The sequence below is a fragment of the Vicugna pacos genome, chromosome 1 (genome assembly GCF_048564905.1).
Source record: "Vicugna pacos chromosome 1, VicPac4, whole genome shotgun sequence".
Classification (NCBI taxonomy): domain Eukaryota; kingdom Metazoa; phylum Chordata; class Mammalia; order Artiodactyla; family Camelidae; genus Vicugna; species Vicugna pacos.
This window is the reverse complement of record NC_132987.1, coordinates 3,604,169-3,625,788: the sequence shown is the minus strand read 5'-3', so window position 1 is coordinate 3,625,788 and position 21,620 is coordinate 3,604,169. Positions and strand designations below refer to the sequence as shown.

General features: G+C 46.7%; 1 protein-coding gene across 1 annotated transcript in view; it reads left to right on the top strand.

Moving 5' to 3' along the window:
* LOC102545896 (collagen alpha-4(VI) chain-like) overlaps positions 1–20,369 on the top strand; it is a 98,492-nt gene extending 78,123 nt beyond the window's left edge. The window contains exons 33-36 of the mRNA XM_072971330.1: positions 10,436–10,526; positions 11,828–12,511; positions 14,221–14,317; positions 19,711–20,369. Of these exons, the coding sequence (XP_072827431.1) occupies positions 10,436–10,526; positions 11,828–12,511; positions 14,221–14,317; positions 19,711–19,741 (903 nt within the window). The 3' untranslated portion in view covers positions 19,742–20,369. The remainder of the gene's footprint in view (positions 1–10,435; positions 10,527–11,827; positions 12,512–14,220; positions 14,318–19,710) is intronic.
* The last annotated feature ends 1,251 nt before the right edge of the window (positions 20,370–21,620 follow it).

Below are 21,620 nucleotides of genomic sequence, written 5' to 3'. Positions count from 1 at the left end.
AAGGCTTAGAGAGGTTAAGTCTATCATCAAAGGTCAGATATCTTATTAGGGGCGGACTGATTTGACCTGCCTTCAGAGCCTCTGCTGAAGCAGTGTGTTAACCGGTATTATGAGGTTGGTAGAATGGACTTTTCTTTTTTCTTTTTCACTCGGGCTATAAAATCCATACCCAGGTAACGTGCGGGGACGGCGCACCAATCCCGTCTACGGCTGATGGATGTTGACATAGGATTAAACCCCTGCAACCAAGACATGGTTCAAGACATTGAGCACCTTCAGCATTTCATAAGTTTTCTCTTGTCTCTTTCTGAACCATAAGATGCTCCTGGCTTCTGTCACAGTCAGATAGTTTCACCTGTTCGGGGTCTTCATGCACACTGAGTCCTGAATTCTTTGTACTGGCTTCTTTCATTCAATGCCATGTCTGTCCTCTTTGTTCATCCATGCTGGGTATGTTGTCTTTTTTTTTTTTTTCCTTTCTGCTCTTCTGAAGTATTCTAGTGTGTGTATATACCTTATTTATTTATTTATTTATTCATTCATTCATTCACTCATTTATCACCTTTATTATGGTATGATTCCTGTACAGTAAACTATGCATATTTTAGATGTACACTTTGATGAATTTTGATAGCTGTGTTCACCCATGAAACCACCACCACAATCAGCATAGCTAACAGTTCCATCACTTCCCGAGAGGTGCAATTTTCAAATTCCCAATTTATCCCTTCCCACCCACTTTAACCTCCGGTAACCATAAGATTGTTCTCTATGTCTGTGAGTCTGTTTCTGCTTTGTACGTAAGTTCATTTGTGTCCTTTTTTTTTTTTAGATTTCACTTAGAAGTGATATCATATGGCATTTTTCTTTCTCTTTCTGGCTTACTTCACTTACAACGACAATCTCCAGGTTCATGTTGCTGCACATGGCATTATTTTATTCTTTTTTATGGCTGAGTAGTATTCCACTGTATAAACGCACCACAGCTTCCTTATCCGGTCATCTGTCAATGGATATTTGGGTTGTTTCCATGTCTTGGCTATTGTAAATAGTGCTGCTTTGAACACTGGGATGCAGGTGTCTTTTTGAATTAGACTTTTCTCAGGATAGATGCCATGCCACGTTTATTTATTGATCTATTCTCTAGACTTTTTTATTTATTTTAAAAAATTGGGGGGGTAATTAGGTTTATTTATTTATTTGTTTTAATGGAGATTCTGAGGATTGACCCGGGACTTCCTGTATGCTAAGCACACGCTCTGCCACTGAGCATACCCTTCCTCCCTGACCAAAGGCTTTATTTTTCTGAGACCCAGGTAACACCTTCTCACAAACTATCCAGGATGATTTATCAGAATGAAGGGTGATTCTCTTTTTAAGAGATTTCAGGGCGCTGAGGAATATCAGGTTGAGCTCTGTGAGCTCTGTGACATGGCCAATATTCAGCTGTTTCTTACCTGCAGAAATGGCAATGTCAGATGGTTCCACCTAATAGCTAATGAACTCCACTGTGCTAGACTGTGGAATTTTCTATGAACATTGAACAAGGGGTGAGAGGTGAGAGATTTTGCTGACACAGCTGTGACTATGCTTCTAAGAAGCAACAGGCAAAATGGTGACAAAGTCCATCCTTGGGTTTTGAGAAACAAAGTCAAGAGGCAGAGAGTGAGTTCCTTCCTGGTTCCCTGTTAATACCTCTTGCCTTGCAGAATGTCTGGACAGGGATGGGGTGGGGGATGGGGCAATTCTCAATAACTGCCTGAATGGGTTAATAAAGGCAGGGTGAAACACGTAACAGTCTATTATTTTTATTTTTAAATTTTTATTGAAGTATAATTGACTTACAATAGTTTGTTGGTTTCAGGTGTCTAACACAGGGAATTGATTATCCATTACAAAATGATCATCACATTAAGTCCCATTACGATCTGCCACCATTCAAAGGTATCACTTAGTTACTGACTGTATTCCCCGCACTGTACACTTCATCCTTGTGCCTTATTTATTTGGCAACTGGAAGTTCATACCTCTTCATCTCCCTCACCTATTTCCTTCATCCCCTCTACCCCTCACCTCTGACAGGCACCAGTTTGTTCTCTGTATTTGTGAGTCTGTTTCTGCTTTGTTATGTTTATTCATTTGCTTTGTTTTTTAGGTTCCACACATAACTGAAACCACATGGTACTTGTCTTTCTCCATCTGACTTGTTTCACTTAGCATGACACCCTCTAGGTCCACCCATGTTGTCACAAATGGCAAGATTTCACGTTTCATGGCACTGTATATATACGTACGTAGATACATATATGTCTCTCTCTATATGTATATGCAGGTATATAATCATCTTCTTTATTCATTTATGTATTGAAGGACACTTAGGTTGCTGCCGTGTCTTGACTGTTATAACTAATGCTGCCCTGAACATGAGGGTGCATATATCTTTTTGAATCTGTGTGTTGTTTTCTTCAGGTAAATATTCAGAATTGAAATTGCTGGATCATCTGGTAGTCCTATTTTTAATTTTTTGAGGAACCTCCATACTGCTTTCTATCGTGGCTGCACCAATTTATCACCAATTTACATTCCCACCAGAAGAGCGTGAAGGTTCCCTTTTCTCCACATCCTCACCAATACTTGTTGTTTGTTCTCTTCTTGGTAGTAGCCATTCTGACGGGCATTGATTTGCATTTCTCTGATGATCAGTGATGCTGAGCATCTTTTCATGTGCCTGTTGGCCATCTGGATGTCTTCTTTGGGAAAAATGTCCATTCAGGTCCTCTGCCCATTTTGTAATCAGGTTGGTTGTTTTTGTTTGCTGTTGAGTTTTGTGAGTTCCTGTATGCTTATCAGATAGACGGTTTGCAAATATCTCCCCCCATTTGGTAGGCTGCCTTTTGGTTTTATTGATAGCTTCCTTGGGCGTGCAAAAGCTTTTTAGTTTGACGTAGCCCCACGTGTTTAGTTTTGCTTTTGTTTCAGACAGTGAGAGATGGAGCTTTTGTCTTTGCTTTTTCATCAGCGATGAGGTGCCGTTGGAGAGAAAGGTCTCTTTGTCCTTCTGAGTCTTATTTTGCTCTAAAACGGAGAGCGGGTCCCAGCTAGATGTTATCCAGGCTCCCTTCCAGGTGTAATGGTCTATTTTCAAAAAGGCATTGTCCTAACGTTTGGGGAGTGATGCTCAGGGTACAATTACAATGACTCCCCCCCTTCCTCCCCCCCAGTGTTCATCAGTGCTGCTCTCTGAGAGGGGGTTCTCGGCAGACAATGTTTGGATGATCCTTCGTCAGGATGTTCTTGCCCTCTTAGTTGCTTTAGGTTCCAGTGAAAGGATGTCATAGTGTGTGAGAAGGACTTGCCAACTTAAGGATACATGCCTGTCAGCTCTGTCCTTACTGTCTGCCCTCCTCTTCGTTTCTTAGATGTATTTTTGCCCCATGATTCTGGGAGATGACTCTGTTCCTTAAATTTAACGATTTACAAATGAGTGGATGTTAACTGCTACTTACCAGCTCACATGTAACGAATGACCTAATTTCTGGTGATGACAGCGAGGGGAGAAACCATAAAAAGGACAACCCCATCCTTAGAGCCTTCAGAAAATCCTCATTTCTTCCCAGTTGAGCATCTTTCAGCCCATAATCTGCTCTGTGCTTTATCCTTAGGGGAATCTGGTTAGGGTCATGGGAATAGCCTGTAATTTTTCCTCTGAATTATCAGTGTGGGGGCTCTCTTTGACAATCGATGGGGCTTTTTGTCCTTCATCTCTATGTTACTTTATTTTTCAGAACAACACTCCCATGCTTCTGGAAAAATGATGGTTGTTCAATTTGAATTTGATTGTGTAAACAGGTGCCCCAACTTCTCAGTCTGTTTGAACAGGCTTGGAGGTGGTAGGGCATCTTGAAAAGACTTATTAAGGCATCCATTGAATCCTCCCAGCCCTAAAGGAAACAGTATTAGAGCATCAGGACTTCTGTGTGCCTAATCTCATTTATAAAAACCATTCAACTGTCTGGTGTCTCAAAATACAAGACTTAATTTGCCCCCCCCCCTTTTTTTAAAGTCAAAAAAGTGGAGGATTACAGGGAAAATGCAATTTGTGTGCCTGGCTTCAAATTTCATTTTTTTTTAAATAAAAATCTAGCATTTGTTCCCTTGAAACAATAGCTAGAAAAATAGCTCGCATTTATGGCTACATGCACTAGGCTGAGATCTCCTCACTTCCTGCTTCATCTGATCCTTACAGAGACCCAAAGAATTAACGACGATTATGGGCTCATTTCTCTGCGGACGAAACTGAGGCCCAGAGAGGGTAAAAAGCTTGCTCAAGGTATGGAACTCCCATTAGACATGGGATTTTAATTCTAAAGTCAAAAACAGGGAAAGGAGATAGCTGAGGAGTTTTGAGTTCTTTCCATGTATTGATTTTATCTTTATGAGGATACTGTGACAGATCTATGAGCTGGCCCTGTTTTTTATTTCTGTGTGTTGTTCTTAAAAATAAAGGAGTTCTTTTCCATTCCGAAGAATGGAATACTGGCTAGCATGGAGGCAAAAACCAATCAGCTTTAGAAGAAGAACATATTAAGAGGGAGGCCAAAGGGAAATTGGGAGTAACTAAAAAATTTTTTGGTATTATTTTAGAATTCAGAGAAGTGGCAGGAGGGAGTTCTTTTTCTTTTTTCTTTTTTTTGGAGGAAGTGTTGGGTTGTCCAGATCCTGGTTTCAGGGGCCGTAGATGACCCGCTGCCAAGGCCTTGTGGGCTGCTGTTTTCCATTAGATTGTTACTCCCCAAGAGCCGGGATCAGTGACCGAGGGAGGAATTAGGGAAACAAGGCTTCAGACTCCAGCTCTGTCCCTTGTATTGTTTGGACATGTCCTTTGTCACAGGTGCCTCAACCTAGTGACCTGTGAAATGGTGACCAGCTCACAGGTTTGTGGTGCGAGTTGCAAGAGGGAGCGCCTACGGGCACGTGTGACCCTTCCGTGTGTGTACTCAGTACAGGCCATTGTCACCGTCATCTTCTCAAGGTCGTTAAGAGTGTGCCTTGGCCCCGCTACTGCTGATGAAATCGGAAAGCTTCCATCTATTACAGCACCTGTGAAGGTCCAGCCACCAGGCCATGTGCTTTTCATGCCTCATCACTTCACTCTTCACTACTCAAATGGTGGTCCTGGGACCCCCAGCTTCGCAGCCTCACCTGGGTTTGGAGAAATGCCAGCTCTAAAACTCCTCCCCTGATGGAATCAGCCAGGCTCTGCATTTTTATTAAACTCCCCCGGTGGCTTTTCCATGAATGGTGAAGTCTGAGGCAGGTTGGGCTCATCCCCAGACTTAACAGATAGAGAAACCCACAAACTGGAAAGCTCACCAAACAGATGGCAAGCCACCCCGCCTTCCCCTGCTGACGTGTGGGTCCTTGCCCCCCGACTGAGAAAGAATTCTTCATAGAGGCAAAGGGACAAAGGGAAGAAGGAAGCTGCTTTATTACTCAGAGAGAGAAGGGACAAAATCAAAAAAGAGGGGAGGGTAATAGCTCAGTGGTAGAGTGTGTGCTTAGCATGCATAGGTCCTGGGTTCAATCCCCAGTACCTCTGTCAAAAAAAAACAAACAATATTTGAGTGGGGAGCCATCAGCCAGGCAGCCAGCGGAGACAGCCTCAGAACTCAGTCGGCCACAGGGTCTCTTTATTGGAAGCCTCCGCCCCCACTGTCTTCCCTCCACTGGTGTCAGGCACCTCCTGTTACTGGCTCTTTCCTCCCGTGGAGCTTAGACCTAAAACAGGAACTTCACGGGAAGAAAGAGAACAAAGAAAGAGATACTGGGGGCTGTCCTTGGGGTCCAGGCAGCAGCTGTGGGACGTAAGTCGTCCTGCTGTAGGACTATGTTCTCAGAGCCAAGGAGCCAGCTGCGGTGTAAAAGAAACAACCTATTTTTGTTTGTTTGTTTGTTTGTTTGTTTGTTTGTTTTTAACAGCCTGGCACTTTCTTTCCCTTGTGGTTAATCCGCCAAGGTCGGTATGGCTGCCTGATCACCTCTCTCAAGGCTATCACACAAGTTAATAGGATAAGGCATGGGTGAGTGATGGTCAGAGGTGAAGTGACTGGTTCTAAAGGGCACAGTTCTTAATTGGCTCCCTCATATGTTCCCTAGTTCCCTCTTCCGGCTCTGCCACCCAACACCCTCGATCCAAGGTCGGCCCCAGTGTTCTCTGGGGCGCCCAGAAGAGTCAGCTGCTTCTCGGCAGTCCTGGTGGGACCATGCCACCTGGTAGGATCTGTCACCAGGGACGTGATTACTGTCTTCTTTTCCTTCCCTGATTTTTTTCAGTTTTCCCTCCTTGTTCCCTAAGCCCTTACTGGATGCCCAGTGGTTTCTAACTCTCCCTCCTTGGTGTCCAGGCAGCCCTTTCTCGGTTCAAGGTAAATCCTCCTTATTGGCACTTGCCAGGAGCCTCCTCCAGCTCCATTCCAGGAAGGAGCATTGTCCTGGGGCTTCTGGCAGCTTAGTCAGCAGTTGAAGTCTTGGCTTGAACCCCGTGGGCCCCTCCAGCTCAGGGCCCATGCAGCTTTCTTCAGTAATGGGGACTGAGGTTCGAGGGTTGTCTGTATCCTGCAAGAAAAGGTCTTTCTGACTATTAAACAGAAGAGCATGCTTATGCAAAGCCTTGTGCTGCATTCTCCCCTCCCCCTCTGCCCGCCATACATCCCTGCCTTTAGTGCCTAGCCAGTCCCATCAGGACCTCGGCTGGACCTTCAGGAGTGACGCTGGTTGAGGGCATCACCAGAGGTGCTGATTCAAACTACTGTAAAGCTTTGAGCCCCAAGTAGATGACTGGTTTGTGCTCCAGGTACTCTGTGAGGTTTCCGTCTCTGGTGCTGATGGGAGTTTGCAGTAGGAATCAGATACCCCGTTTTCTCTTCTCCCTCCAGGCTCCCCTCCCATACGATCTCTTTGCTTGAACTTTCTCCAAAATGATCTTGTCTGCCTTATCAGTGACTGGGACCATGCTGGCCAGCCCAAAGTCAAATGAATTAAATGTGAATGAATAACAGGGAGGTCCAGAAGCATCTCTGCTGAATTATGGTTCCCTGAGGACTCACACTATGTTTTTGTGTTCTGGTTTCCACAATTTTATTTTTGCAAGAATGGTGAATCTTTTAATCATGATCACAAAACTATTCTTCCTAAGAAAAGTTAAAAATATGCAAGGCTTGTAGCTATTCCAGTTCAGTTGAATTTGTTTTTTTTTTCCAGCCAGCAGAACAACAGATGGAGAGTTGCATCCCCTGAGCTGCTCCTAGTAGAAAAAGTTACAGTGTCCTGAACATGAGTCAAAAAGAGAAGACAGGAACAGAGGGCTAGGCTGTGTCAGAACAGGAGGAACTCAGCAGTAGTGACTCCTACCTTAAACCTCTGTTGCCAGGGAAACAGGTCAGGGGCTTGCCCAAGGTCACACAGCCAGTTCCGGCAGACCAGAGAACAGGACCCCAGTTCCAGACACCTAGTCCATTAGGGCTGCATAGCACTTCTCCCATGAATCGTTCCTTTGTACAAACTCGGAGGAATGTTTGACTTTGTTGGAAGTCTTTCATACTACCTTAAAAATATGAATTCTTCCTTTTATAACACATTCCACTCATGTATCCCATGATTTAAAAGTAATGAACACCAGCTTAGCATTTCCCTGTAACTCTTGGAGTAAAGTCGCTGCTCCTGGGGTTCTTCCATGCTTCTTCCATGTTCTGGAACACTGCTGTGGACCCTGGTTTCAGAAGCCTTCCAGATTGCCTCCTGTGATTTCCAGGGAAGCTATTAATTTCCATGCTGACAACTGTTCTCTTTGATCTTTGGGGATTTATTAGGTCCGTTTGGTTTGGTTGACTCTCAGATCTAGTGACCATGTGGAGTCCATCTGAATGTTGGATGCTGGCGACTCTCCCTTCGCTCTTCATGTCAGTTCCTCTGTCTGGCAGGGAATTAGAGGGTTTCAGATATGCTGCACATCTAATCTCTAGGGTGTTGGGACATTGAGAAGAACCCATAGAAAACCACTGCCTACCTCTGGGCACTTGCACATGCTGTTCCTCCATGCCATCATGCTTTTCCCTGCTGCTTTGCCAGGTAAGGATCCTCCTCATTTTCTCAAATGCCATTGTCTTCATCATGATTATTTATCAGTTTCCTTCCACCTCTTCCTTTTGAAATGAATCTCTTCCTGTGTTCCTAAAATGTATTATTGAGCCTCTGTCTTTCTGGAAGACTGTCCATCTTTCCACTTAAGGTTTTTAAGCTCTTGGAATGTGTGGCTGTGTCATTTTGGTGTCTCCAGATGGCTTGTTAAGCCTTTTACCTGGTAACCATTGAATCAGTCTTGGTTGGTTTGAATTTCCAAGTCAAGAAAAAGCATAATTTCAGGTTGCTTTTGCCATGGAAGACTTAGGAATGTTCCCATGTTTGCTTTGTGTAACATGAGCATAAACGAAAGTTCAGCTCTTTACATTTCTTTCCCTAGGAGGGTTTTTCCTCCAAGTAAGCTCAGTGGAAGGGACCATGCTGCAGTCCTGAACAGGAAGAGGGAAGAGCTCTGCATGGAGTCTGTGTTCCCGAATGTTCTCATCCAAAGTAACCCTTGCCCATCTGTCTCCCCGAGGGCAAGTACATCTTTGAATCCCGTGTACCTTGCTACCCGAGGAGGGTCCGGGTCTGCTTGGTCCTCCAGCCCCCAGGTGTTGTGACAGAGTAGACAAAGAGATGGACATGGCCAAGCCAAGATAGCCAGCTCTTTGCAGACCACCCCTCAATCCCAGAGAGCAGTAATCTGAAGGCATTTCTCATTTCATGATGCAATGGGAAATCCTGCTGCTGGTCTGTGGTAACCAGGGGAGGTTGACTGTGAAACCATTCACACCCACGTCTCAGTGGTTCAGCCCCAGAAAGGGTTATTTCTGCTTCTGTCACCAGTGAGGTGGGTCCTCAGAATCTTTTCTGGATCCTCTGCATCTGGCTGGCAGATGAGGGCTGAGGAGGTAGTGGAGTTGAGTGCACACCCTGGAGATGGCAGTCAGCGCTTCCTCCTCCACGTGGGCAGCTCCACCCTAGCCACGTGGTCCAGTCAGCTGCAAGGGACGATGAGGATGGGACCTGAGGTCTAGCCATGGCCCTCGGAAGACGAGGGAGTGGGTTTGTCGATGGTCTAGCCAGTTATCACGTGGACCTTGTTGGATTTATTATTGTCTTTTTAAATTTTATTTTTTATGGAAGTGTAGTTGATTTACAATGTTAGTTTCAGGCGTACAGCAAAGTGATTCAGTTATACATATACATACATATATATTTTCTTTTCAGATTCTTTTGCATTATAGGTTATTACAAGAAATTGAATATGGTTCCCTGTGCTGTACAGTAGGTCCTTGGTGTTTATCTGTTTTATATATAGTAATGTGTGTCTGTTAATCCCCAACTCCTAATTTATCCCTCCTCTGCCCTTTCCCCTCTGGTAACTAGAGTTTGTTTTCTATGCCTGTACTGGTTTGTAAAGAGAATTTGTATCTTTTTTTTTTAGATTCCACACGTAAGTGATATGATACTTATCTTTGTCTGACTGACTGACTTCACTTAGTATGAGAATCTCTAGGTCCATCCATGTTGCTGCAAAAGGCATTATTTTATTCTTTTTTATGGCTGAATTTTATTCCATATACCACATCTTCTTTATCCAGTCATCTGTTGATGGACATTTAGGTTGTTTCATGTCTTGGCTATTGTAAACAGTGCTGCTGTGAACCCTGGGTGCATGTGACTAAGGATTTATTATTGTTAATACCATTTTTCTTTTAAGCCTGATACCAGTAATTAAATGAATCATAATGGGAAAGGTTAAGTGAAGGAGACAAACAGATTTGCCATCCTTGCAAAGCCTTCCCTGATCCCCTCCGTCTTTCCAGCTCTGAACACCAGGAATATTCTAGCCAGGCCTCCCCTGTGGTCTCGGCCTCTTTCCATTCTAACAGTATGTGACCTCCGGGACCACCTCCTTGAAGGGTCTACGTGTTCATGTCTATAACTCCCCTGACACTGCACCACATACCATGGACAATCACTGAAGATTTACAGAATTTCTAAATAATTAAAGCTTTGACTTCCTTACCCTAGTTCCAACACAGCCTGACATTGGTTGAGTTCTATACACACTGGGGGTCTGCAGACCCCACAGCTCATGACAGTCCAACCTCCACGCTGAAACTAGAGAACTAAATGACTGTATGCAGCTGGCATAGATAATGCCAAATTACACATACATAATTATATGCATTCTTTAAAAAATCATAGTAATATTTTTCTCACCTGAATTGGGAGATGCATGGAAAACAAGGCCTGAGATTTAGTTCGGTGATAATTAACAATAACCTTGTGTCTGTGTTCCCCCCAGATGGATGGAACCAACAGATCTCACCTGTACGTCTGGGAGACGGAGAGCCAGCAGGATGTGGAGCGCATGGCCCGCTGCACGCTCTGCTATGGTGAGCCTGGGCAGTGTCGCTTCTCACACTGTCTTTAGAACAGGATGAATTAGCTGGTGGCCACAGGCCAGTTCTGCTCTGCAGATGTGCATTTGCTTGGTACATGCAGAACTTCCGAGCTGGGGAATTTCCTATCAAGTCTGGATTTCTCATTTTTCTCAGGAAGTCAGAATCATCTGGAGAATCGCAGACACTGCATTCCTTTGTGGCAATGGTCAGACAGAGATGAATTGTTCCCACTCCCTTTAGAGCAACCAGTGTCTGGCTAGTGCCCCCCACAGTTCCTTCCCCTCCCTGTCTTCTCAGTAACGCCCGATCTACTCCGCTTATGTGCTGTCCTGCCAGACTCCCATAGATGGCTGGGCTTGCGTTCCTTCCTCAGCAGAAACTTAGTGTGAAGGACAGGCCACCAAACTAAGATATGTTCTCGGCCTGGGACTGCTGCTGACCACCTGTGGGGTATCGGCAAATCACTGCATCATTCCCTTTCTGGGAGTCTCCATCACCACGTCCCACGCCCCGCACTGGCCTGTGCCAGATCAAACGAGATGCTGAAACCCACGCATGCCCAGACCCCCATCGCCCGGGGCCACAGTGAGTCCCTTAGGCAAAATCAAAAGGGGATTAAACTGTTCTGTCTCCTTGGTTCACACTCAGGCCTCACACCGCCATGAGCGGTTTGGCTCCGAGAACTTGGTTGTGTCAAATACAGGAGCTGCCGCTTGCGGTGTAGGTTACAGTTGAGGGACTGCGTTGACGCCCATCACCTCATTGACACGTGGCCTCTCTGTGCCTCCATCCCCTCTCCTTTGGAAGCATAAACCCAGCTGGCCTGAGCTTTTGCTGCACCCCATGTGTTCTTCTGAGCACTTAACATATATGACTCATTTTAAAGTTAAACTTCACGAACCACCTCAGGACGGAGGTGCTGCCATTGTCCTTGTTGTTGTCATCATCATCATTATCTCCATCGGACAGAGGAGGGCACGGAGGCCAGGGGGAAGCTGTCATCGCCCAGATCACACAAAAGTAAGAGATGGGGCTTGATTGGCCAGGCAGGGATCTGTGAAACCAAGGATTAGGAAGCTTAGTGGTTACAAACATTAAATGTGGAATCAGGTCTTCTCAAGTCTTCCTTCTGGATAATGGGCACATCTACTTACAGTGCCCGGCCCACAGGGTCAACCCTGTGAGGGTAGCCCTCAACACTCACTCTCCTTACTGAGCGTCTGGAAGCGTGTGTGCATGGAAAGGGAAGGGACGCGTGGTAACCCTGGCCTCTCCCCGCCTCTCCTCCGCAGACCCGTGCCGCCCGGCTGTGGAGTGCGGGCGGGGCGCCCCCTGGCCCCTGGCGGTGGACATGGATGTGGCCTTCGTGGTGGACAGCTCCAGCGGCGTGGACGCAGACTTGTACCGCGCCGCCTTGACCCTTGTGGGCGCCACCCTGGATGACCTGGAGGTGGCTGCAGAGCCCAGCACATCCCCGCGTGGGGCGCGCGCGGCCCTGGTGACACACACGACTCCTGGCTTCTGGCCGCCCTCTGGCCACCCACCTGTGCGCGAGGACTTCCACCTGACCTCCTACAGCCGCCGGATGCAGATGCAGAAGCACGTCCGCGAGGCCGCAGGCCACCCGCTGCAGGGAGCCCCTGCCCTGGGCCATGCTCTGGAGTGGACGCTGGAGAGGGTGCTCCTGGCAGCCCCGCTGCCCAGGAGGGTGCAGGTCCTCTTTGCCATCGTGGCCAGTGAGACCAGCGGCTGGGACCGGGAGAAGCTAAGGACTCTGTCCCTGGAGGCCAAGTGCAAGGGCATCACTCTGTTTGTGCTGGCCTGGGGCCAGGCTGTGGGGGCCCGCGAACTGGCTGAGCTGGCCCGCCTGGCCAGCGCCCCCTCTGAGCAGCACCTGCTACGACTGGAGGGGATCTCGGACCCGGAGGTGGCATACGCCCGGGGCTTCACGCGGGCCTTCCTGAACCTCCTAACAAGTGAGCATTTCCAGTGCACGGGGGATGTCCGGGTGGGCTGCAGGGAGGGCGTACAGAGCCTGGCATTTGGGCGGGTGGACGCCCGTCGCACCTTCGCCCTTGCTGAGGTGTGAGCAGCCCCGCAGCCTCTGGGGAGCCCCCAGGGAGCCCCCCACTACCTGAAAACCCCGAGCTCTGTTGCCCTGACACTGTGCCAAGCCTAGTACTGATTTCTTGTGTGGTGCCTAGGAGCCTGACGTTTCCACCTGACCTCTGGGTTTTCTTTTACCAAAATGAGGATTACGGTGTGTTCTCTGTGTAGCCTGCATTCAGATACGTGCATGAAAGCACCATGGCTGTGCAGATACAAGAGGAGGTGTCGGTACTGCTGCACCCAGTAATCCAGCCCCCAGTGCTGCAGAACAGGGCTCTCAGATGTTAACATGCACATGCATTTCCCGGGGAGTCTAGTTAAAATTCGGATCCTGATTCAGTAGGTCGGAGCTGGGGCTGGGGATTCTGCTTTCTTAACAAACTCCTGGTTGTTGCCGTTGCTGCTGGTCCGTGGACCACAGCTTGAGTGGCAAGAGTATATGATGTTTATTTATTTTCAGAGGACTTCAGGGACCTGCCAGGAAGTGAGGGAGTCAGGACAGAAGTCCAGAGTCCCCCACCTCAGGTTGGGTGGATGAAGCCGCAGTGGGCGGAGTGACAGTGCATCTCAGCTGGAATTCCTCCCTGTCTCCTGTCCTAGTGCCCTCACTTTCGGCTGGAACTAGTTGAACCGAGTTCGTGGGCCGCTAGTACCAAATCTGTATCCCTGGCTTGGTGTGGAGACGGTCAGGATGCGGGGTGGGTATTATCCTGGTCCCCCTTCCAGGAGGTGGCCTTGGGCGTTGTGCACCAGTGTGTAGTCCAGAACAGCTCTTGTGTGGGTGCCGCCTCGTGACACGGGATCTGCGCAGAGACCTTAGTTTCTCAGTCTGTACATGGGTGTGACATCCTGTCGGGAGCCTCAAGGGACACGTGCCCCTTCCTCACTGAAGGAATAAAGGGAGTCTGATGGGCATCTCGGAATTACTGACACAGCATCTGTGCCTCCCTGACTCGAGAGGCATGGAGACTGATGAATCGGTTCTAGTCCTCACTTTGCCACTAGTGAGCTGTGTGATTCTAGAAAGGTCAGTGAACCTCTCTGAACTTCAGATTCATTACCTTTGCAGGAGATGGAGGAGAGAATTGTAATGCATGGCTGAGCGCTTAGTGATTCTTTGAGGGAGGAACAGGCTGAATGATCACTTTTCTAGTTACACTTTTTTTTAAATGTCTTCTTCCGTTAGGTTGCATTTCACGTTCTGTTATATCCTTTTATTTTTTTGTGGTTTAATTCTCTATTATTTATATGATGGGGTGCATTTTATGCTTTTATTTTGTTTTCCTATTTTATTTTATTTGCTTTTATTTTTGTGTCTATGCTGTGCTTTGTTTGAAGTTATTTTATCTCTTTTTACTTTTATGTCAGTGGATTTTTTTTTCGTTTTTAGATTTTATTTTTTAATTTTTTTTGTATATTTTACTTGATTTTGTGCTTACTTGATTTTATTTTCTGTCTTAAGTTTTCTGTCTTAATGGAAAATATTTTGTTTTTATGCTTTATTTTATTTTGTTTTACTTTCAAGTTTCATACTATTATAGGCTTGATTTGATTTGAGATTTTATTTTATCTTTAGGTGGAAGGAACCAGTACCCACCCCCAGAGCTCATGGAAGAGTGTGGGGGCCCGAATCGAGGGGATGCTCTGCGGCAGTCAGCTCTGCCTGTCAAGAGGTAGGCTGAGGGCCTGGCTGGGCTGGTCCCACAGCTCTGTCCCCTGCAGGACACTTTCTCTCTGGGGTCACAGGCAATGCCAGTCCTCGACCTGATTCACACCACTGGGGCTCAGATGGTCCTGTGACTTCCAATATGGTTCGGTTTCTCTTTTCTTAGTTTTTAATATCAACGAGTAATACGAGACCCCTGAAAAAAATTCAGAGAGCACAGAAGTGGGTAAAAGCAAACAATAACAATTTTCTACCCGACCGCATTCCCCATCCTCTAGTCTCACGCCCAGAGGTAAAATGGATCACACTTCACAAATTATTAGTCTGATGTTTGCGCACACACCTCTCAAACCTAAGAACACAGCTGCTGCGGTGACAAAATCTTCAGGAATCGCCCAAGCCCGGCTCCCTGAGCCCAGAGCACCAGCTGGGACACGCCCCCTCGTTCTTGGGTGAGTTTCACCGTTTGACGGGGTGGGTTCCCTGCAGGTCAGCCACACGCCAGTCGGGCAAATCTCGTCTTGCTGATGATTTGGAAGCACTCGAAGCGAGAGACTCTTCTCTGGAGGAGACTAGAAAGGTCAGAATGACAGCTAGAACTCAGCAGAAAGCAGTCAAAAATTATGAAAAGGATGGATATGATGTTAACGGAAATGCGCAAGAAAAGCCTGCAAAACAGAAAGAAATCAGAAAAGAAAGAAATTCAGGCACGGACTATGGTAAAACCCGAACGATTCCTTGCTCCTTACTTACAACTTCAGTTGAATTTACTTTTTGTGATCTTTAGCAAAAAAAAAAAACAAAGAAAAAAGAAAAGAAAAAGGAAATCCTGTGCTCTGTTAGCATGCACACTTTGGCTTTTTTAGACACTTTCCTTGCAAATGCACAAATTCGCGTATGCAGCTAAAGAAACTAGTTTAGGGAAGCACATGAGGGCTGACTTCCATCTGACTATAAGACTGGAGGGGAACGGAAGGTGTGTCAGGAAGGGTCATGGAAGCTCGCCCTGTGAAGTTCTGTTCTGTCACAGAAGGGGTAACCATGGTCTTGACTTTGAGGGAAAGCGCTCCAGCTTGAGGAAGGCCCCTTTGTCTATGAGTGGCCACATGTATTCGGACCAAGTTGAAGGAACATTCTGGGTCCTTCTAAAACAATGTGGTGTCGATTTTGGATTACAGTAACGCAGAGGCCATTGTCACCTCTCATGCGGTATTAGTGAATTACACAAAACAGCGAACGCGTTAGAAGGATATGGGGAGCAGGGATTTGACTCTGAATTTTTTCAAAGGCAGGGAAAAGCTGTAAGAGTTTCTAGTGAGTGGTGTGGTCCGTCCTGTTTAGACGAAGCGAGAGGTCACTGCCCAGAGGTTTTGAACGTGTCTAGATGGTTCTCCATCTGGTGTTGTCAATTAGGGGGCCCTGGGAAAATGATTTAATCTCCCAGTGGCTGAGTTTTCTGATCTGTAAAGTGGAGATTATGTGCATGCCTACCTCGTGGGGTTTTTTTTGAGAACAAAATTTGAGAATTCGTATGCTTGTCACACAGGAAGCATACAAGTTAGCCATTAAGATGCTGACACCGTGTCTTACCTCTTAGATTCCGAAGCAAACACATATCCAGAGGGAAACAAAACCAGGCAGACAGAGGACTGGGCACTCCCAGCAGGGACAGTGCCATTTCACCTTCTTAGGCTAAACTTTTTTTTAGGATCGGGGAAGGATGTAATTAGGTTTAATTATTTACTTATTTATTTTAACAGAGGTGCTGGGGATTGAACCCAGGACCTCATGCACGCTAAGCATGTGCTCTACCACTGAGCTACACCCTCCCTGCTTCTTAGGCTAAACTTTAAGCATAGAAAAACTTCTCTTGTTGATTGTTATGTTTTGGGTATATAATATCTACTTGGTAGACTAAGGATTACAAAGGCAGTGATTTTCAGTCCTGGCTGTAAATTCGAATCACCTAGGAATCTTAAAAAATTCTCAAGGCCCAGACCTCACCCCACACCAGTGCAATCAGAATCTCTGGGTGCAGTCTTCAGTTTGTCTGCAAAAGAGAACACCAGGAGTCCCGAGGGAGGGGTCTAAAAGTCTTCCCAGGTATCCATGGTTTAGAAAAGTCCTGTACTTTGTAGACGCCCCTAGAATTCTGGATCTAGTGGCTGACTTGGCCAAAGGGCTCACGTTTCCAGAGTCATTATTCAGGGCTCCAGTCCCTACACAATGTTGGGGATGTTCTAAAGAGGAGATAAAAGAGAGAGGCTTCCCGGAACTGAGCTCCAGGATTTTACATCCATGTGTGAAAGCGGAACTACTTTAGTTCAGTTGGTTATAACTAATTGTAATCAATGATTAACGCCAACTTCTCAGTCTTTATTTCCTTGGGAGAAGATCGCTGAGGTTGTGGTCTTGATTTCAGTTGAAACTGTTCTTTCGTGTCTGGTGGGTACTGGATTTTGACAGTTCTCTTTCCGTCTGCTCAGAAATCTTTTTATTTTTCGATAGTCCTGGCAGATCTGCAGCTGTGCAAAAGAATAAATGTGATTATTATGTGTTACTGGAAGATTAAAAAAAAAGAATCTCAGGGTGTGGAGCAGACCAGTGATTCCACTGAGCAAGCGGGAGTGAGAAGTTCTGCCCCATGGCTGGGCTCTTCTCCCATAAAATCAAGACGGAAGGCTGGGAGAGAGCTCCCCGGTATTCTCATCCCACCTCACTCACAGAAGCGTGAAGGTCCCGGGAAGTTCACAGGCACTCTGTTCCTCGCTCCAGCCAGTCCCCTCTCCGGGAATGGCATCCCAAGGCCATTCAAGCCTCCGCCTCCTCCTCACGCTCCTGCCCCCATGTCTATTTCTCCAGCAGACACCTGCATCTTTTTGCTCCCGGAGGAAGTAAAGGCGGCCAGGTGCGGCCTCCTGCAACTCCCGGCATTGCTTGCAGCCTTTCTCACTGCCCTCCAGGCAGAGAAAAGAGCTGTCCCTTGACTTGAAGGGTGTGCAGAGCACCAAGACCAGAAGGCTGTGTCCCACTCCCTGTCCTGAGCTCCGGGGCGGAGCCCGTGTGGCTGCCTTCTTTTCAAGCCTCTCCTTTCTTGGCTGCCGAGACAACGTTTTTCTCTTTTTTCTATTTCCGACCAGCCCATCCTGTGGGTTTCTCTTCCCAGGTCCATCCTCATCAGGAATCCGAGTTTGATGGAAACTGAAGTTTATACAACTTCGGGGGCTCTCTTCTTTTTAAAATTAAAAAAAAGGTTGTTTATTTATTTTTTTAAATGTATTTCTTTGTTTGTTTTTAATGGAGGCACTGGGGACTGAGCTCAGGACCTTGTGCGTACTGAGCATATGCTGTACACTGAGCTATGCCCTCCCCGGCCCCAGGGGGCTCCCTTTAAGATAAACAATACAACATTACTGAAATTAAGGATGAAAGTAAATATTTATTGAGAAGAGGGTTATGCATAGAAGGGGCCTTGAAGCTTGGCTTTGCTCATCTCGTGGTAAATCCACGGTGCCTCCCCCAGGGTCCTGCCTTCAGCCCTCAAAGCCCTCACCACGTGCTGCTGAGCCAGCTTTCCTACCGTGACTTCGGCTGTCCCCTGTGTATAAAACTGCCCTTTCTCCAGACCTGTCAGACTCTGTTCTCTCTCCCCGTCTTTTTTCCTCTTCCTTCCTGGATTCTATGGACTTGTTTGAATGAAACCAACTGCTGCCGCAGGGTTCTTCCCAGAAGGCGGGAGTTAGTACTCATGGTAAAAATAACATGAAATGTGAAGTTGGAGGCTGTCCACAATTGTGCAGGGGGAAGTTTATTGGCACCTAACCCCATATCGCATCATGCTGATAAAAGAAAATTAAGAGTCTGAGGCTTCCCGTGTGTTAGGTTACAAAGAACACCTTAGAATTCGTTTAAAGCAATGAGAACTCACTCACCTATGACTGCCCTGACCAACCACTAGTCACGGGGTGTTTCGGTTTCAATAACTTGAAGTTGAATCCAACTAAAAATTTAATTCCTCGGTTGCAACAGCCACACTTCACATGCCCGACAGTCGCACGGGGAGCGGCTACCGTGCTGGACAGGGCAGATCACGGAAAGTTCTGCTGGACAGCGCGGCCCTAAGAAGTAGAATCCAGAAGAAACAACCCCTGTTTGATTGTCTCCGAGACTAAAGGCAAGGATAGGGCTTCTAAAGACAAAAGCCACCCAGTGTTCATTGGAAAAGCATCTGATTTGTTCAAACACGTCCTGGGCTTGTCTGTTTGGAATCAGGTGATAACTGTAGAGATTGGTACTAGCCGACTGCTGAGCCCCAGGTCTGTTGGTTGAACCTGCAGGATACAGTGAGAAGTTCGCCATTGCAACCCGACATCACAGGAGCATCTGCTCTGCTCTTTCCCCTGGGCCCTGCTGCTTGCTGTCTGACATCCCCCAGAGCCGGCCGTGCTGCTGGAAAATTCAAACACGCCTGTTCAAGACAAAAGACAATTCCTGTCAATGTATTGCATCATCTTGGGTCCAGGACATCTTGTCCCTCCTTCAAGAAAACTCCCAAGAGCACACCATGAGTTGCTTTCTGAAGATAATATCCGCTTGCTTTGGGAGGTGCCTGGAAAGCCCTGGGGGAAACTGGAGGTTACCATCATTCTGTGCTGGAGGGTTGGCCTGAGCCAAGAATATTTTTCTCTGACACCCAGTGTGCTCAAAGAAACCTGTTCTCCCTGAAGGCAGAGGTTACGGACCTGGGAAAATGCATGTCTGACTGAAAATTTAAAACAGGCACATGCCCAGATCTTGCTCTTGCTGTAGCTTGCTGCTTCTCAGTGCTGTTTTTCATTTTCCAGGCACATCTTGGCTTCCTTTCAAGGGCTATCATTACTTGTTAGGCAAGTATCCGGGTGCAATAAATAATTATAAAACAGGGTACAACAAATAATAAACTTGCTGGATTTGTTGAGACCATTAGAAGGCTGGAACGTTTGGAGATTAGGCAATGGATTGAGATGGTTTGAAAAAATGAGGGAATTAAGCTTAATAAGCAAGTGAGGGGTTCTCAGTGTCAGAAAGCATTACTGATTCATTCATCCACTCATTTGTACCTTGTCTGGTGTATCTGCCCTGTTCTAGACCCTGTGCAGAATGACAACTCCAACTGTACAGCCCCTTTCACGTGGATTCTGTGACCCTTGCAACAGACTTGAGATGTAGGGCTTTTCAAAAAATATTGCTTTTACGGGTGAGGAAACTGGGGCTCAGGGTGGATAAGTTTCTTGCTCAAGGTCCCACAGCCAGTTGTGGATGAGTTGAGGATTCATTTTGGGTCCTAGACTCCAAACCGTTGTTCTTGCCAGTCAGCCTCAGGCAGGAAACCCAGCTCTGTCTGCACTCGTGTTGTTGCAGGTCCCTGCTCCGGGGCTCCCACGGCAGCTGAGTCCCGGGACTACGTCCTCAGGTGGTGCTGTCTCCAGGAGGAGCAGGGGTGCCGACCGTTCTGGGGTGGTAGCTGTGGGGGCAACGCCAACCTGTTCGAGACCAAGGAGGAGTGCGAGACCCGGTGTGCTCCAGCCTCCTCTAGAGGCAGGCAGAGCCTCCTCCCTGCTGCCTCTGTTCTAAGAACTGAAGACACCGAGATGCCCTTGGCTGAGACAGCAAATGAGTGATGGAGCCCAAGGGCTGAAGCTACAACCTCCGAGGTTGGATTCCTAACCCTGGGAAATCCTTCCTGCCACCGAGGGCTGGGACCAGCCACACGATCCATGATTTGAGAAAGGACTGCATTCTAGTCGTTTAAAAAAGCAACTGAAACTTTTCCTAAAAGTTATTTAAATGATTTCAAATCGAGTGAAGAAGAGACTTGAACCTGACCTCTAACGTGACCCAGGAATTTTCTTGGTGTTGTAGCAAATGAAAAACCCACGTAAGCAGTTAAATAGAATCTCATTTGGAAATGAACTGAAATGTAGTTTCCTTTTTATTGTTAGAGATCATGGAAGTGTTAGTCGAAGTGGGGGTCTGGGAAAAGGGACAGCTAATGTGAAATCTCATCCTTACTCCCCAGGGTAAAAATAAAGGCATTCTTGAGAAATCATTTGATGTGAGACCATGTGTGATACCAGCTCTCTGCAATCTGTGTTCTACTTTGTGACACAGCCATTGATGGAGAGGAACAGCTATGAGTTTGCCAGGAGACGCATCCTTTGACATCAACCTTGACAAGGGTCCTTCAAAACCTGGTGATTTAACAAGTAAGGCCGAGCTCGTCAATGCATACATGAAGCAGGGGGTCTACATTCACCCTGGACGAAACATGTTGCAATATAAATACCGAGGGTAACTGTGATTTTTTAGGATCTTCCTCTGGCTCCCAGCTCCACTCCCCAGCCTCTGAACTTGGGCCCAGCTTCAGGGCAGAGCTGAACTGTGCAACATTCTAGAGCTTCAGGGTATCGAGGGGGCCTGGTGTGGGGTCTCTGTACCTTCATGTGTTAGTAGGCTCAGGCAGCCATAACAAAAGACCACAGACCAGGGGATTTAAACAACAGATATTTATTTTTCACAGTTTTGGAGGCTAGAAGTCTGATATCAAGGTGTCAGTCACTTTGCTTCCTGGTGAGAGCTCTTTTCCTGGACTGTGGACAACTGCCTTCTCAAATAGCTTTCTTCTGTGGGGAGAGAGGAAGGGGTGAGGTGGGGGTAGAGAGAGAGAGGCAGAGATCATCTGGTGTCTCTTCTTATAAGGACACTAATCCTATAGGGTGAGGGCCCCACCCTTATGGCCTCGTTTAACCTTAGTTACCTGCTAAAGGCCCTATCTCCAAATACAGTCACACTGGAAGTTAGGGCTTCAACTTGCTCCGAGTTTAAGGGGACACAAACATTCAGTCCACAACAGATCACTGGCAGCTGGTGGCTGCCCCCAGGGACCCAGAGAGGAGCTTGCTTTCTGGCAAGTTCCTGGTTCAGTCATGAAAGCTGTGATTCTAGAACGTTTTTTGATTCTCTCCTCAGCCCACTGACACCGTAGATGGAGTGGGAACAAACTTGGTCACAGAAACATTAACATTTTTATTCTGTTGTTATGACAGTCATTTTTATCTGAGCTCAGAAGAATAACTATGTGTCGATGGTAATAAATTCATAAGACACAGAAATGCACATGGAAGAAGTAAAGGTCACTGATAATATTTTCTCCCTGATCATTTTGTTATAATCCAGGCTTTTTCTAATGCCTAGAGTACTATCTTTTTTTTTTTTTTAACATCCTATGTCATAACCTGTTTTGGCTAAAGCATCTACATGATGGGGAGGGG